The sequence below is a fragment of the Nyctibius grandis genome, chromosome 1, assembly GCF_013368605.1.
Source record: "Nyctibius grandis isolate bNycGra1 chromosome 1, bNycGra1.pri, whole genome shotgun sequence".
Lineage (NCBI taxonomy): Eukaryota > Metazoa > Chordata > Aves > Nyctibiiformes > Nyctibiidae > Nyctibius > Nyctibius grandis.
Genome location: NC_090658.1, coordinates 11,001,330 through 11,019,619, shown reverse-complemented (window position 1 = coordinate 11,019,619; position 18,290 = coordinate 11,001,330). Strand labels below are relative to the sequence as shown.

The following is an 18,290-nucleotide window of genomic DNA, read 5'->3' as shown; positions in this document are numbered from 1 at the left end:
GGAGTTTCTCTCTAGTAACAGTTGTGATGGATAATGACATCTTGTATCAAAATTGTACCTTTTCTTGAAGTAACTTGGAGGAAGCTGCGTCACGATTTCCTTTTCCACCAGCAGTACTAAAATGAGACCATGGTAAAACGGCATTAAATGTTAAGGAATCTTCCAAGGCAAAATCTGGTTTCATAAAAATCTGAAACAGAAAAACAAAAGAAATAAATGCACCTTTCTCATCCCTACATTTTCCTCCCCAGTTGAACACATCTCCTGTCTCATGAAGCTAACAAGGACCTTATTTGTTGATTTTTCAAAAACCAGAATTTTATTTATCCAGGCAAACAGATTCATTCCAGACCTTATAACCGATTTACTTTACATCTTAAGAGCTTGTCTAATTTGTCAAAGTCTTATCTTCCTAAAAGTGGAAGTCACAGCTTCAAAATTACACAGGTTATCAAGCACCCAAGATGACCTAAACATGCTGAGTGTGAAAATGTAGGCAGCATTAAACTGCAGGTGGGTCCTCTAAAGGATCAGAGAAAATGTTCTTCAATAGAAGGGGCATCCTACTGCCAATATGCTCATTTCTGGGGCCACAGCTTCTACCAGACTGAGGATCCAGCCAGCTGTCAGGGTGCACGAAGTGTTGCCTGGGAGGAAACAGAGCCTCAAGCTGATCTCCTTTAGCACAGTGCAGCAAACGTGCTGGTCACAGAAAGAGTAATGTGTAACATTGACTCTACACATCTCGGAGAACTATTCATTTAAACTTCTCTCCGATAACGTTATTTTTACTTGACAAAACTGGTACAAACCCTGAGCTTCCAGGCAGACAGCAGTACCCTTTTCCCTATATTTATGAAGTGCAATTTTAAAAGGTTCAACATAGACCAAAGCATCACACCACACTCAAACGTTCTTGTTTCCTGGACTTTAAACATTACAATGACAGCTATTCAAGTAACAGCCTACAGGACTGGCACAGAGATCCTGACCCATATTAACACTCTGACTTCTTAATGTACCTAGAAAAAACTATTCAGACTGAAATGGAATCTGCAGTTGTGTCTTTTGGCAGCCTGTCACAAAAAACCCACATCATATACCCTGCAAGCATATACGCAAGAGGGCTTTGCTCAAGGATTCAAGGAGTTAAACCTAATGCCAAGTTGTACGCTATGTAATATTCAAGCTTCTATCAAACTCTTCAGTTTCCCTTTCCTCCTAGGACACAGAGTGGCTAATTTCACACAGCTCTGAGGTTTTAACTATTAAACATGAAAAAAACAATGGCATTTGTATTCTATGTTAAGTAACAGAAAAATCAAAACCACGGGAAACAACAACAAAAAAAAAGAAAGAAAAAGCAGATTGTTCTTAGTCTTTTTAAATTCTGACCTCTGCAGATTCTCTTGAGAATCAGCTCAAGCAATCAGCTTGGACAAAATTTCTACAAAGAAGAGAGTACATTCATATATTCAAGACTATATGTGAGAAATCCTTATAAAAGCTTACAGTGCACACGAACCATACCTTAGGTACTTGTTCCAGATCTGTCCTGGATTTATCTAAAATTAAAAAAAATACAACTAGTCATTCATGAGCAAACAATGGAAAACAATAACCTTAAACATTATTAAACCCTATGAGGAAGTTTTCAAGACAACAATGCCAGGTTCCTCATAGAGGGCGGACAGAGAATGGTGGTTATAAATTGAAATGAAACGTTCTGACTGAACAAGGAAAACCTTTTTCACCATGAGGACAACCAAGCACTGGAGCAGGCTGCCCAGAGGGGCTAGGTACTCTCCATCCTTGAAGATTTTCAAGGACTGACTAGATAAAGCCCTGAACAGCTTGGCCTGACCTCACAGCTGAACTGGCTTCGAGATGGCAGTTGCAGTAAAGACCTTCTGAAGTCCCTTCCAACCTGAAATATTCTGATTCATTGAAACACTCTGTTGTCCTTTGTAGTTTAGGTCTCAGGCTCAGAGTATTCAAAAGTGCTCACACTTGGCTGATTTGACAGCGAAAACGTTAGTCATGCAAAGCAATCTACTTAGCACTTCACATTCCTTAACGTTCACATTCCTTAAGTTCAATCAACTGGCAAGGGCCAGTAAAACATCCCTTTAACATCACCTCAATTTTAATGCTCCAGATTTAAGCTGCCCATATAATCACTTCTGCACAGCACTTGGAGGATGGATGCACAAAGGCTGGCAAGAAGGATGAACAAGGGTGCAGGACAGACTATCAAGCACACTGAGCAAGTAGCTCAGAAGCAACCCTTCCCTTGAAGTAAGCTGACCTGACAATTGCAGAGGGTGAGAGAGTTGAGCTGGGAAAAGAGAAGCACTGTTATACCCCAGCAGAACTTGAAGAAAAGGCAAATTCAGACTTCTGAGGTTCGGCCAAAACCTCCTTTTCCTCCCCTGCTCATTAACTTAGTGTGCATTATGAAGAGGGGGCACACTGGAGGCCAAAAAAGGTGAGGAATTTAAAAGCAACAAGCCTATACCTCAGCTGGACGGTCTCCTTGTCCCTGACAAAAATGTTATGTGCCACATCAGCATTATCTCCCACCTTTCTCTCACCTCTTTGGTTCTTACTTGATTTTTTTCTTACTTTATTTGTACTGAAATACAAAAGGCAACCTAGGACTCATCCCGCTGTCCTCAGTCTTTGGACAGACCTACTCTTATGGCCAAGTCTTGTGGGCTGGAGTTAGAGGAAGACAGGCAACACCAACAAAGAAATTATAGAAAATAAAGAGTTTCAGTTTACCAAATGATGCTTCTACTAGGAACTGTCTATCTACCCAAGAAGCTCCCAGTTACTTCAGTGACACAGTAATCTTCTGTTTTTAAAAACAAAAGACTCTTTCAAATTGGATTAAGCTAAGCCTGAAGAAGGAACTTTTACTTTGCAGTATGCACTACAGACAGACTCATTCAGGAACAGCTATTCCAAAATAACACCAATCACAGCGAAATCCTACAGAAGGGCTTCCTTTTGCATGGAAAAGGAAAAAGCAAGCCGATTGAAAGAACTTGATCAAAAGGAGTAAACTACTGAATGCTTCTTGCTGCATTACCTGTAGACACTGATATAGACAAGCCTGATCAAACAGTGATTGGCAAATGAACCCTTTTATACTAACGTTTTTGAGAGAATAAATTAAAATAAATTAAATATTAAAAGCTTGCTCTAGGTTATGAGTGTTTCTTTTCCTTTTGCTTGTCTTTTCTTTTTCATTTTGCCTCTCGCCTTCCTTTGTCCAGTTTTATATTAGCTCAACTATTTCCATAAAATCTTGAAATTCAGCCTTGCTACAGCTGCGGACACCAAGAAGTATGCCAGGTAGTCTTTGCTAACAGCAACCAGAGAAATACTAAGCAGAGGACTGGCCAGAATGGAACTTCATTAAGTTCAACACAGGAAAAGCAAAGTCCTGCACCTGGAGAGGAATAACCCCAGGCACCATTACATGCTAGGGGTCTAGCAGCTGGAAAGCATCCCTGCAGAGAAGGACCTGGGGTCCTGGAAGACACCAAACTGACCATGAGCCAGCAGTGCACTCTTGCGGCAAAGCATCCTGGGTTGCATTAGGCAGAGCACTGCCAGCAGGTTGAGGGAAGGTGGTGCTCCCTCTCCACTCAGCACTGGTGAGACATCTGGAGTAGTGGGCCCAGTTCTGAGCACCACAGTACAAGACAGACCTAGACGTACTGGTGCGAGTCCAGTGAAGGGCACAGAGATGATTAAGAGACCAGGACATTTTTCATAGAAGAGGCTGAGAGAGCTGAGACTGTTTAGCCTGGAAAAGTTCAGGGGGGATCTTATCAATGTTTTAAAATATCTGATGAGAGGGTGCAAAGAAGACAGAGCAGGCTCTTCTCAGTGGTGCCCTGTGACAGGACAAGAGGCACTGGGCAGAAACTGATACATGAAAAATTCCATCTGAACATAAGGAAACACTTTTACTGTGAGGGTAGTCAAACACTGAAAAAAGCTGCCCAGAGAGGTTGTGTAATCTCCATCTGTGGATAAATTCAAAACCCAACTGGACACTGTCCTCCCATAAGTGACCCTGCTTGAGGAGATGCTTTGTACTAGACCATCTTGAGATGTCACTTCCCACCTCAGCCATTCCATGATCCTCATGGCAGAGAGACAGGAATGGTCCAGCACTGCCATTCTTCATTGCAAAGTCAACAGCTGCTAGAAACTTGATACTACAGTTTCAACAGATCTTAAACAAAAGGAAGGTAAAGAAAACACTGTCAGGGACATAACGACCTGCCATGAACGCAAACACGCCAAGGAAAAGTTTAAGAGCAGGTATCAGAAGTATTTTGACCTATAAAATATCAGCAGTGGTCATGAATACTTCTAGTCAACCATGTCTGGGTTTTCAATTATTGTTACAAAGAAATCATTAGCAGCTATTATTGCACATGAAGCCCTCAAGCAAGTAAAGGAGATGACCAGTATGTTATAGCATTCATTACTGAATGCTATAATGAATTCAATGATTCAATAATGAATGCTATAACATACTGATACAAAAAGAAATTACTTTTTAACGATTAAAGGAAGGCTTTCACTGTACCATGGGTGTGTAATAGAGTCCTGTCAAAGGTATCTTTAGGAGTACAAATATTCTTGCATCTTTCATGAACCTTCTCTCTCTGTAAAAGAGAAAATATATTAAAGAATTATTCTCAGGCTTAAAAAAAAGAATTTTTTCTTTGAAACAGAACATGCAGAACATAACTGTGTTACACCAAATAATTCTGAAAAGTTCACAACAGTATTTTTTTCCTTTTAAAAGCTCAGACGATGTTTGTCCAGGTGAAAGGTACCAAAAATTTCAATGTGTAGTCGATACCTTTACATTTCAAGAGAAAATGAACACAAAAGTTATTGAAGAGGTATAATAACTACTCTACATAATGAAATATAACCCCAGATCGGTTGTAATTACATATCTAAACATTTATTTGCTGTCTAATCCAGAAATCACACTAACACAAAATGAATGCTTTTCCCTTGCTAAATTAAATCAGATCAAAGTAGAAATTGCTTCCACATCTTACTAAAGAGCACCTTGCTGAAACCACGTATCTTGTTTTGTCATGCTGAGCTTCAAATTTTAACTACAGGTGTAAACAACACCAGAAATCACAGCAGTGAGAAATCACATTTCTGAAGCACACCGACATTAGCTAGATCTCTACTAGAAGCTACATCACAAGTCAGTTCCCTCTTCCCAAAACCTTCTTTCATTTAGCAGTCACTGCATTACTCCTTAACGGATAAGCTCTTAAACATTTTAAATGTCGAATGTGTGAACTAATGGCAATAGTTCAGTTACAGACAATTCACTTTCACATAATTTACCTATGATTTACACAGGTAACACTTCCTGCAGCCAACTCTGTACCAGCAACAAAGTAAGTAAGTTACAAACCAAGGAAGCAGAAAACAGTGGGAGACTTCTACATGTTCTTTCAGTTAAACAAAAAAAAGAATACTACGTACTTACTGAAACCTGTATTTTAAGAGTTTGTAGAAGTCTCCTACTGGTCCTGGTGTCCTTAGATATAGCTTAAACTTCCCTGTTACAAAAGAAATCATTGAGATAACAGGCCTATTTAAAGTTTAAGAACTTCAGGTATAAATGTTTAAATTAGAGACTCTTAAAAAATATCTCCAATCCTTGCAGCACATAGCATTTTCAGACCTTTGGATCAAATATAAAACATGACTATGTTGCACTGTAGAGCCCAATCATTAAACAATCGTTACAGAAAAAGGATTAACAATCAGAAAGAATAAATATGAACTGTAAGCCCTGGTGCAGAGCTCAGTACTCAGAAATACAAATGAAAAAAAATATGAAATTGCCTAGAGAGATTTCAGACAGCATTTTCTACACTATGAATACTGAGAGTATAAAACAAGAAATGCCTAATGAAGAGTCAACAAGTACTGAAGAGCAAATTAATTATCAGCTAACTGTATGATGGACTACTAGTAGGGACAATGTCTAATTAGAAGAAGGATCTCAAATCTCTTTCTGGTCCCTAGTACTACTTGCATCTAATTTTGGGTTCTTACCGGAGTGATTTCCTGTTGGTATAATGCAAAATCTTCCTTGGTGATCTGTGGGAGGTAGAATGAAGGCGTGACTTCAGTGTCCACAAAGTCCACTCCCCATGTTTTTGTAAAGAAATCAGATTCCCTTTTTGCTAACCTAGGATCATTTAGTGCTGCTGGGAGATTGACTTTGGAATGATAAATAGTCCATTTGTGCTGATCCACAACTAGAGATGGGCTGTCACATAAATTATTGGGATCGCCTGCAGCACAAAAAACAAGACAGTTTGTTAAGGTGAGAAACTGAAAGTTGTATTTTTGCTAAAATGTGGTTCTTAAGCAAACCATGTCTGATCCATTACATAGTGGATCAGAATTATCTATGAAAAAGACATGATATCCCCCTTCTGCAACACTTTAACTTGCATTTCCCCTATCAGATTAACCAACACAAGTTTTGAACAAAGTGGTGTATTCACACTTATTAAATATATTTAGCTCAACAACACCAGCTTCTACCGAAAAGAAAAAAATTCCAACCACAAATATATTTGTAGTAATCTGAACTCGATCAGAATGAAAATCCATTAGCATTATATTTTGTAATCCTTAAGATCCCACCCCACCTACTCCTTTTTATAAACTAAGCTTTAGTATACCACAGCAGCTTTAACTGTGACCAAAACCTGGTTTTATGATAGCACTAGAGACTTATGACAATGCTAGAGACAGGTCTTGGTCTCTTGCTTCCTACCACAAGATGGCTGGAAGGTTTCACAGATGTAATGCAGCTAAACTCCAAGCACACTGGACAGGTCTGTTACAGGCTCTGACTGAATATACTCTCTTCTTGTACATAGTATGGATCATAGCTATAATGTGGAATCACAAAAGCAAGATCCCATCTATAATGTGAACATCTGAAAACAAGCTGCAAATAGGAAGGTTCTCCCATTGCTCCAAAGAGACACTGGGTGGTATAAAGCAAAATTACAGCATACTTTGAAATAAGACTACAGCTTACTACACTACACCCAGTATACAAGAAAATTTGACTGAACAATTGTAAATGGATTAGCAAATTTAACTGCATTGTCACTCTCCTTGCGCACCAACATTACCTGTAGGTTCCTTGGGACACACATCAGGCAGCGACTGCACAGGTCGAAAGCGTTTCGTGGCGTCCATTTCCTTTTTAAAGAAAGCATCACTGCTCTTTGACTGAGGCACTGGTGAAGAACTGTGGCTTGATGCCATTGCATAAAATCACCACTTGATAAAAGCTAAATAAGAAACAATAACTATCAAGGCTTTAATAAAGTTCTGGTTACAGATTGTATCAAAACAATGACACTCCATCAGCTACATAGTATCTTTTTAACTGCAACACTTTAACTGACACATTTCAACAGCGGCAGGGGAAAGTTTATTTTAAGCACAAAAACAAAAGGCAGAAGGTAACTTCATAGTCTGTTTCCTCCCACACCTCTAGGTTTGGAGGATAGCTTGTTCTTGCACACAGCACCAATAAAAACATATATTAAAAAAAAAAAAAGTCTTTCAGGCACTTCTTCCTTTCTATGGCCATAACTATTGCAGCCATAGGGCACACAGTCACAGCAGAACTTCCTCACAGGTATCAGGAAACTTGAGTAGACAAATGTAGAGCCTTCCACCTCCTCTGCCCTCCTCCCTCCTATCCTCAGTGACTGCAGGGAGCAGATCACTTTTTGCATGTGGTCCCTACCGTGCTTCGACTGCCCTGGGGTCTGCACTCCACAACCACCACGACAGCACAGGCAGGGCAAGGACAGAGAGACAAACGATCTCAGTCTTCAAAGAACTGCTTCGTAGACCAGCAACTAGCAGCAGCGAGACGATCCTCAGAAAATCTACCCCATCTGCATGATGGGCTTAAGCCAGGACTGAATGCCTGAAAACTGGTGCATCACCACAGCGGAGGGAGCTGACAAAAGCTGCCCGTGCCCACCTCCATATAGGCTTCCTGCAACTGCTCTACTCAAGAGACAGGCAGAGCACCCTGCGAGATGTCTGCAAAGGCATGCCACGCTCAGCGAGGTTTAACCACAGAGCGTTACGTGCTGCAGGGAAAAAGGCAATGCGTGCAGGTGAGGTATTCTGCACCCTACTTTGCTGGGCTGCCTTAATGTTAGGACCTCAGCAAAAGGAGATGGACTGTTTTTTCCAAAGGAGGAGGTCTGCAACCTACGTTTGTGATTCAGACAAGCCCGGCAACAGCTACTCAGTGTATCATTAATGATTTACAGTAATTGAAATCATCGGATTTTAGACAAATCAGAACCTGAAGAATACAAGCATACCAGAAAAGCACGAGCACATACTATGCATAGAACATAGACATCTTTTATCACTTGAATCAGGAAAAATGGCAATTCAACTTTTCATGGCTGCCTAGTAAAGTAAACTACAGTTTATTTCAGCATAAAAAGTACTTGCAGAGAGGAGACAATTAAAACAGATCAAAAAGCTCCAGAGTAAGGAAAGTCCCACTAATTTTCAGCTGAATTTTAAGCTCCCAATTTGAAAATTGAGAGCCTTAAAAATTTTACACCAGCGCTGAACAACATAATGAGTTCTTTCCACCTGTAAACAAAGCTGCATTTCCATCAAAGTGTTGTTTGAGTCAGTGGTAAACTGCAGAACTATTAGAGGCTTGAGAGTTTATTAAAACATCCCCATAATGTACAGCTCAAAGAGTGCCCGTTCAAAGGGACCGATCTGAATTCTCGCCTTTAAGGAGAAATAAACACATCTAGCAAGATCTTAGTGTTTAACTACCAACCCTTAAGGGACACCTAAATTACTTACTACCCTGTGAAGGAGCACAAAAAGATAAAAGGCCTGTTTTATCTTCAATCGCTGAAGCAGGTACCAAGGGATGACTGTACGTCACTGTGTCAGCTTCTAACAGCATCACATATATTACAGCAAATCTCTTTTGGAAAAGAAAAAAAAAAGTTCTACTTTTAAACGAGGTTGGAAGTGTCCTAGAAAACAATTCTAAAGACAAGTCAAGATATGTACAGCTGTAACAGAGCACCCCAATAACAACTAACAAACACATTCTGGCCAAAAACTCTGTCCGTCGGGTACCGTTCCTGATGTTCACTTGCCTCTCTCCCTCTCTATCCGACAACGCAGCAAGACAAGGAGGATAACGTGCTTCCACTGTCATTTTTAGTAGTGATTTTTAAAAGGGGTGAAAATAGACCACCAGAACCCTTTCTAAAAACGCTGCAAAAAGACTGAAAAATCTGTCTCCATGTTTTTCTTGGGAGGGGATTTCCCTCTTTCTTACAGGAGAAAAACTTACTAGTTGAGATAGAGAATTAGAACACTAATGGAAAACTGGAAGTAGTCAGAAAGGGCAAAAACCTTCCCAGACGTCTGACAGACCTTCCTTAAATATCATAAAGCACCAGTCTCTCTCTCCAAAACGCCCCAAAGAAAACTTTCACTACTACTTCTGTTACATGTTCATATTCTTATGTTCTTCCCTTGACATTTCCAAAGCAACTTCGTTCTTTATGAAGCTCTTCCCTAACGTTTTGAGGTGTTTTTGTGAAAAATCTAGTTTATGACAATGACAGAACTCTAGCATTTTAGCATTCTTAATAAAAAAATCCAGTGCTAAGTTATAACGATCAAGCCTCCTAAAGGCATACAGTAAATTTATCTACACTTGGAACTGCTTCAAAGTTCTGTATTTGCAGTTTTTCTCCTGAAAAACCCTCTGTAAAATGACACACATTCTGCTCTAGCCAGATGTATGAGCAACCAAGACAATTTGTAAAAAGCACTGAAATCTTGTACTCTTGCTAGCAAGTCTTTCATTAAGCCTCTTTCCTTTCCCCATAATGAGGTCTCGCCTAAAAGTATATTCTAAGATGTGAATGGTCTCAAGTATATAAATCTCAGCGGAGAAAATGCTAACTGCATTATGCCAGTGTAAGATTTAAAAAAAATTTGAAAGACAATTTAACACTGAAGACTGGTTCAATACCTCAACTTTTCAAAAACAAACTGTACCTACTCTTGCAAAGGTATTTTTATTACTTATCAACATAAAATATTCACGTTGTCTTTGTACACTGACAAATCTTAAAATTGAATTAAAACGTACAATAAAATATCAATGCAAGCAGTAACCTTCGTACTATCGAGTGCATTTCAACAAGATAGAAGGATTCACAGGCAGAGGCCTTTTTAAGTGGCATGCAATATGATGCTGTACTAAATTATTCATAGTTAACAGCTATTCTAGTAGCCTCATACATCAGGACCTTATGGATAATTAACCTCAGTGAGCAGCCACATTTGCACAGGAATAAACCCATCTGTACTGCCCAAAACCACGCATTCCTCAAAGTGCAGTCTTTAAATTAGTCAAACAAGTATAGCTTCAGAGAGAGAAAGACAACTGGACAGAATTACCTGAATTAAATTCAGATTACAAACAAATATGTGACAAGTCTATATGAAGACAAAAATCCTGTTATACACCTGAGCCCTTCTGTGTAACGCTAAGCTTGCAGACAACAGGAAAATAGTTTCATTCATTCACCAACACGTCATTCATTGTGCTACACTACTGAACATTTTATAGACAAATTAATCTATAACCAGCCTTCTGCATCAGCATTTTAAAATATGCAACGATATATAAATTTGCTGATTTAAACATACTGAAAAAATGAAACTCAGTGTTAACACAGAACAAAACTGCTGCAGAATATTTTAACTCATTCAACTTTAAAAGCAAGTGAAACGCAGGCAAATGTAGTTACCTGCACAAGCTGTGCAGAATGAATTATGAAATGGTGAGTCCCCTGAGCCTCCTACTTAGAAGAGCATATGTGCAGCAATAAGAATATGTAACTGTGTAACTTAATGACATCAATATTTAAATTATATACAGTTAAAACTGGGTTAGATCGACTCTGTTCTCTCCAGTAATCACCATAATTTACTTACATTTTTTCTAGCAATGTGTATAAAACTAAGAATAAAAAAAAATGTAGGGGTTAGATACAAGAGTAATGATGGAAATACAGGAATATGGCTATATTTGCAACATGCCTTCAATATATTAAACCTATTTTGTACACACTGTATTCATTTCCATAGTTTAAAAAATGGCATTAAATTACACTGTCACTGTAATGACTTAATAACACTGAAGTTAACCATTAAAAAACAATTTAAAAATCAACCATTCCAACAATGAAAACAGATTCAATTATTTGAATTTATGGTATTCTTACAGTCTGAACACATGAAAATTAATATTTCATATTTAACAACCTTACAGCTTCCTCTTTAAAAAAAATCCTTGTTCAATAACATGCTTAGCAACTATGATATGACACAGTTGTACGACATACAGCACGGAATAAAATGACTGCGATGACAAATGTAATAACCACATGCTTGGATACTGTACAGTCAGCAAAGCCGAAGATCTGTGCAGTCAGTAATGTATTAATCACGTGAATTTTAATAAGTTATTTGTGTGATGACTACTCTCTGACTCTTGAGTTTCACACCCGAGGCTTCAGCAGCTAGAAGAGCAGCACAGCAAACAACAAAGCGTATTACTCAGAAGTAATTGCACAGGACGGTTATAACTCTTAAGCATGTGCTTGTTTTTGTTATTAAGACTTGCACAAACTTCTTCAGAAACCACCTTTCCATATTCTGAATGTTATTCACATGCTTTGTTTTTCAGATGGTAAGTCTTTGCTACCAAAACATCCAGTATTATCTCTATATAAACACAATATTAGAGAAGGTGCCAACTAAACCTCACCTAGTCATGGATATTAACTTTATATTTCCTCATTTTGGGGCAGTTTTCCACTAGCATTATCAACCAATTTTCTATTTCCTACTTAAAGTAGCAGTTTTACATGAGTTAATAATTTTTACTGGGAATTTTCATGTGCACACACTTCAGTTTGTAAAGCTGTAATCTGTATTAACAATACAAATTAGAATTTATGAAGCCAGCACAATCCCTGCAAGGTGCCTGAAGTAAGTCTCATTTTATGCACTAAAGAAACTCACATTTCTCCTTTCTCTGCACTCTCCCTCCCAAATGAAAATAAATCTGCAACCTACTAGTAATAACTTCAACATAAATTGGTAGCTTTGATAAGTTAGCTGGTACTACAAGGGGCACGCAGGAACATGGAGTTTATTAGCTCCAGCCCTTCATACAATTCATGGAATCTGCTTTCCAACCTCGGCTTTGGCTTCAAAAATAGTGACATCTGAGAAGAGACACTAAGCACCCAGGCGAAAGAGCCCAGGGCTTCCACCTGACCACACAACACTGAGCAAGTTCTCCTTTAAGTATTCCACATTGTCACGATGAGCCACACCTGGACACCACCAGGTACTTTTCAAGAGGTACACTCTGCATCCCAGAAGTAAGGAGAGAAGAAATTTCTCCATGAACACAAACAGCATGCTAAAGTCCCTGCTGCTATTCATGGCTTTGTCTGGCAGCAACAGAGTGAAATCAAAACATTTTAAAGTACTGTTCTGGTTACCCAAGACCCTCTGGAATAGAAAACCATCAGAAGTCACCCACAAGTCACGCTAAAGCAAAATATTTCATCATTTCTAGAAGAAGTGATAAATACCGGAGACACTTACTGAGGAAAAGGATACCTGAAACATAACTAAAAGAGAAAAACGCACAAGGGATCCCTTCCAGGACCCCAACAGTCAACAACATGCCTGTAACTGGTCTAACATATTTGTCCTCAAAATTTTAGGTTTCCCACTCTATTATTATAGAGCTCTTTTTACTAAATCAGCAGGATTTAACCCTCTAACAAGGAAACCAAGGTATAAGCAAAGTACACACCACCTTTGTAAGACGATGTGAATCAGCCTGGACTAATGCAAGCTTTCAATGTCTTTCAAGCAGCTAATTCCTCAGGCTGAAATTTCCACGCTTGCCCCTGTGCCCCAAGACAGACATCCCTCTTTCAGCGGGGGAGCCAAGTGCCAAAAAGGTTAGCTTTCAGCAGAAATGTTTAAGCAGTTTCAGAGAATGAGGTTAAGGCTGCAGAAGCTGTTCTGCTAACTCAAGCTCTTTCTGAACCCCTATTTCCATCCTGGGGTTTTAGAGTAGGAAGCAGATGATTGTCAGGGGGATGATGAGGCTAGAGTCAGAGGAGAGCTGTGACTTGTCCCCACGGTGAGCCATCTACATTTGGTGCACACTCCAACATGAAACCTCCTTACACAACTTGGAGAGGAGCCTGCGTAAGCCCGGCCTTTCTGAAAGCCTAATAAATATACATATATTTGTATCCTTAAACACACATGTATTTTAGTGCATTCCGCACATCTTTTGATAGTATCCCAAATCTCATGTTCCCACACTGAGGGTATACCTTCTCTGCAAAGTTAGCACGAGTGATGACCGCTCAGATTAGCCTTGCTGGGATGAAAGCAACCTGACAAGGAAGCTATTTATGAGTTATCTGCACTTCTCATTAGCCCTGCTTAGCCATGTGTCCTGTTACGATCCAGCATATTCTGTAATTCCTTGGACGGTGCTGAGCTGAGCCAGACTGTGCTACTTCCTCAGCAAACTGCATAACAGGGACTGTGGAAAAGCAAGAGAACTTGAAGAGCTTAAAGAATAATGCCACCACCCTCCCCTTAAATCGTCTCTTTCATAATGCCATGTCAAAATGTTCTTCTCACATGGGGAATTTGAGGATCTGACTACAAAGAAATGACAGCTGCATCCCCACTGCAAAGCACCGTCGGCAGACTACAAGGCCAGGGTAAAACAGCACCAGATTTTCATATCATTATATTTTGTACCAGTTTCTTTTGCCCTCCCCAGCTGAAGTCACCTGAACAGTAAATTTAAAAAAAAAATAAAGGAAAAAAAAAAGGCTTTAGTTGAGCTTCACTTCTTTAAATACAAGAATAAGATCCTCTGAAAAAAATTACCCCAAAATGCCACATCAATGAATAATGTATTGTTATTTGAATGTTTAGAATAATACACAAGTGTAAACATTTTGTCAAAAATTGGAAAGCAATTTATCTCCCTATAGAAAAACTATCTGAAAAGTAATAGTTCACTTTTATTCAGGTAGTGAATAAAAAAATTAAATGAAACATCTGTGATATACCCAATGTACCAAACGCACTTCCTCTCATCCGGAAACCTAACTTCCCGATGTTGAACACTAATTCGAAATCGGAAGGCAGTTTCTGTGCTGGAGGAACAGACCTTCCTACAGCTATTTAGGTCCTTATGCGTCAAGTTCTTCCATGCCAGGGGTGGTAGAATCATTCAGAAACAATTAACAAAGCAGTAAAAATATATGCCAGGAAAAAAAAGGCCTTGTGGTTAGTTGCCCACACTATCACACAAGATGAGAGTGAAATCTCTTTGTACTCATTTTTTCAGGCATCAGCATTACAGTGTGCATTATTGCCTTGGAAAATGGTGAAATATGAGCATCTCGTATAGCTCTACCATAGAGGTATATGCAGCTGAACAAAGATCAAGGAGCCCTGGCAGGCATTCCAGCTAGAGGTCTGTCAAAGGCAGAGACTGCAGGGCACTGACATTTTGAGGAAAGGCAGAACAACTGCAACAGCCACAGCAAAAATTGTAACACTAAGGTCCTGACTTCTACAAAAGGAGTTTGACAGAAGCTCACGGCAACCTGCATCAACAGCAAGTTTCCCTGCCCAGGCTCTCCACTTGTTATCTTCAGCAGGGTTAGACTCAATTTTGTTAATCTGATTTTCTAAAAATGTGATTTTTCATGAGAATCAAGTCTTTCCAAAGCCTTACCAAAGCCCTGAAATACTGCAAGTAGCTATGAAAGAGCGAAATAAAAATATTTAATAGTTTTGACATTATGCAAAAAGCTGAGACCAGGGATTATCCAAAGGCAGGTACAGCATACCTCAGAGCAAGTCTTTTCGAGCAGTCTTGACAGAGGATGCCAGTCCACTAGCGGGAGGCAGTAAGTCACTCTGTAGGGCAAGTACTCAGCAAACGAGACCATCCAAACTTTACGTTGGTGAGCAACAGAGAGCGTCACCCATGTTTGATAGTTCTTGTGGTGTTAATACCTGCCCAACAGAAGATCAAATGAAACAGATCACCTCTATTAACATCACCTCCTTTTAATCCCTCAGAGAGCTTCAATTTACAAAAAGAATAAATACTTCTACAAATGTAAAAACCAGCATGGTTATGCTACGTTTAGAATGCCAAAAAATAAAAGCAAGGTCTTACATTGCTGCTTACAGTAACTGTATAAAACTTATGGGAACTCTTTGCCATATTGCAGAGATACGCTACTCCAACTCTAATAACCGATGTTAAACACACACACTCCCATGTCCAAAGCGCCTCCTTTCTTTGTTTTAAGAACCAGACCAATAGTTGAAATATCCTAGCTTTTTCTCTAGCCAAAGGTGAGTATTTTGGAACATCTGATCAGTAAATGGATCTGCCATTTTTGACTATGAGGGAAACACATTAAGGATGCTTTGCCTTTTGAAAAGAACACTCAGATCTTTTTTTGAAACCTAGGTGTGGTGGGTACAAAAAGGTAAAAATATGGGGAAGAGAAATCTTAAGACGTGCTGGTAAATATTTCTTTGGACTTAATCATATGAGGCCCCAGAAATACATATGTAGAACATCTATTCATGCTCACCCTTTCTCTCTTTATGCTACATTCATAAAACAAGATGAGGAATAAAAAAAAATAAAGAGGAAAAAAAAGGAAAAAAAAGACACAGAAACCAAAAGAAAACTGAGCCTCCCAACTGGAAGGATGATAAGATGTTCGTGGCCCTTCACGTTTCTTCTTGAGAAACTCGCAGCTCCTCATTTCCCCAAAAGCCTGAGGAAGGAAAGCAGAAGTGGCTTCTACACAGAGTTGCTGCCCCAAAAGAAGAAACGATACCAACATGATTCCATTTCCCAACTTCTTCCCACTCAAACTGCCAAAACGCAAGTCTGCGGTCTGCTTCCTCCACTCTCTCTAGTGGCTCCTCACATTTCTCAAGCAAACAATATTCCTGCTCAACCTTGGAAATGTATGTCCCCTTCTCCTCCTGTGAAGTTCGTGCTGACAACAGGAAGGCAAAATTCCTCCACACACATGCCAGACTCCTACTACAGAGAAAGACAGTATTGAAGACACAGGGCCACCCAGGACAGATCCTATTACTGGCAAATGGGATGGAAAAGGTAGAGCTGCTGCTCACTGTGCCTTCAGACCTTGCTAGCAAGGCTGCCCACACAATGCACAGCAGCTTTTGCTTAGACAGCGGTAGATCTCCTGTCAGTTAGTTCATTTTAGGCATTGTTTTCCTACCCAACAGAAGCACCATCCTATGCCCAGAGGATTTCAAGGGAACTATAGCTTTTGTCTATATTACAGTTTGGGAAAGATTCACACTGGCTCTCAGGCTAAAGTAGCAATTACTGCAGCCACCACAACAATTCACGTGCTGCAATCAGGTTTTTTAGCAAGAGTATTTTTTCACAGGGCCACAAAGCAGCTGTGGCTGCACAGGGCCACAGCTGCACAGAAGTCCACAGGACTTCTTCTTGCTTAGGACTCCATCCTATAGGGTATAAGTAAGACACTAAAGTCAATCCACCACCTGTGCTTTAAAACTCTCAAAAACATACATGCAAATCTGTAATCAAGTAAATATTTTTATGTACTTTAAAACAGGTACTTTACACATTCAGGATCGCTCGATGGTCTGTAACAGAAATCCTAAGTACTTAGAGAATATAAGAAAAATAGAGAAGGAAAGGAGAATCAATAAAATACTAAGGTCAAAACTGCGTAGTCAAAGAGAGAGGAAGTTAATTTTTTGCTGAAAGTGCAGGCGGTCAGTATTTTACACACACGTGCGGATATTTCTCTCAACAGGACACAGAGCGTTTGAAAAATTATGGTAAGGAGAGGTAAGAAACGATGTTTGTCTAACGCACACAATCTTATGATCATCTACAAACCCATGAACCATTGCAACCCTGAATGGTTTTTGGAACCAACAAATCCTTTAGCTCTCCACATCCCAGTTACCATTAACACAGGTGTCACGTGCCAGCGTTACAGAGAAAAACCCCAAATACTTGCTCCGTGCATTACATCCCCGAGCCGGCGTCTATCGATTACAAGAGCCGTGCCAGGCGAGCGTGGCATCACCGTGCAAGGAGCCGGCCGTACCTTAGCGAGAACACGCCGGGGGTATCTCGAGGAGGCCGTCGTCATATCTCTCCCCGTCGCATCGTACGGAAAACCGCCCGATCTCGGAGCTCGGGGACGTGTCCGTGACCTGCAGGAGAGAGCCCACATCAGAGAGGGCCGCCACGGCCGTGCTCAGGCCGGCCCAGGAAAGCCCGGCTTAACGCTGACACTTCCACACACTCAACGCCTCCCCGCCGGCACCGGGAACCGATTTCAGCCACCGCCCGTTTCCCACTGGGGCTGTTACCATGGAAATACAAACCGTAAATTGGCGGAAAAAGGGGAGAACCGGGCGGCAGCCGCCGCTCCCCACGCCTCGAAGCTGGAGCCCCTTCCCTCACGCCCTCCTCTCCCAACACAGCCCCAGGCCGCCCCCCCCCCCCGCCCAGGCCCTCACCCCCGCGGAAGGGCCCGGCCGCAAAGACAAAAGGCACCCGGGAAAATTCAACTTTCCCGGCCGCTCTCCGGGAGAGCCCCTCGGCGGCGGGCGGAGGCGGGGAGGCACCTGCGCCGGCGGCCTGGCGGCGGGCGGGCCGGGCGGGCGGCCGGGGAGCTCCCCGCTGCCTACCTGCGGCGCCGGGCGGGCGGCGCGGCCTAGCGCGGCGCCGGCGCCTCCACGGCGACACGTCGCTCCCCTCCCGCCTCCCCGCGGCGTAAGAAGCGGCCCGGGCGGGCGGCGGCGGCGGTAGCGGCGGGAGGGGCTGAAGCACCGCCTCTCCCCGGCGCCCGGAGGAGGAGCCGCCGCGGCGGCCGGCGGAAGGGGCTGCGCCTGCCCGGGCGCGGGGGGGTGGTGGTTCCGTCCGCTCGGGAGCGGCTGTGGCTTCTTGGCGCGGGGCACGGCCTTCGGGAGGCTGCGGGGCTGAGGTGCCGATG

General features: G+C 41.3%; 1 protein-coding gene across 3 annotated transcripts in view; it reads right to left on the bottom strand.

Moving 5' to 3' along the window:
• The window catches only part of VPS54 (VPS54 subunit of GARP complex), a 55,923-nt gene extending 37,857 nt beyond the window's left edge, over nucleotides 1–18,066 (bottom strand). Inside the window, exons 1-8 of one of the 3 annotated variants that reach the window (XM_068404010.1) lie at nucleotides 17,986–18,066; nucleotides 17,397–17,505; nucleotides 15,099–15,267; nucleotides 7,224–7,293; nucleotides 6,124–6,365; nucleotides 4,613–4,691; nucleotides 1,531–1,565; nucleotides 59–190 (exon numbers count right to left, since the gene is read on the bottom strand). In XM_068404010.1, the coding sequence (XP_068260111.1) occupies nucleotides 59–190; nucleotides 1,531–1,565; nucleotides 4,613–4,691; nucleotides 6,124–6,365; nucleotides 7,224–7,293; nucleotides 15,099–15,200 (660 nt within the window). In that variant the 5' untranslated portion in view covers nucleotides 15,201–15,267; nucleotides 17,397–17,505; nucleotides 17,986–18,066. Of the gene's footprint in view, nucleotides 1–58; nucleotides 191–1,530; nucleotides 1,566–4,612; nucleotides 4,692–6,123; nucleotides 6,366–7,223; nucleotides 7,386–15,098; nucleotides 15,268–17,396; nucleotides 17,506–17,985 lie in introns of those variants that run through there. The other 2 variants (XM_068404018.1, XM_068404026.1) reach the window with 2 other exon arrangements.
• Nucleotides 18,067–18,290: the final 224 nt, after the last annotated feature.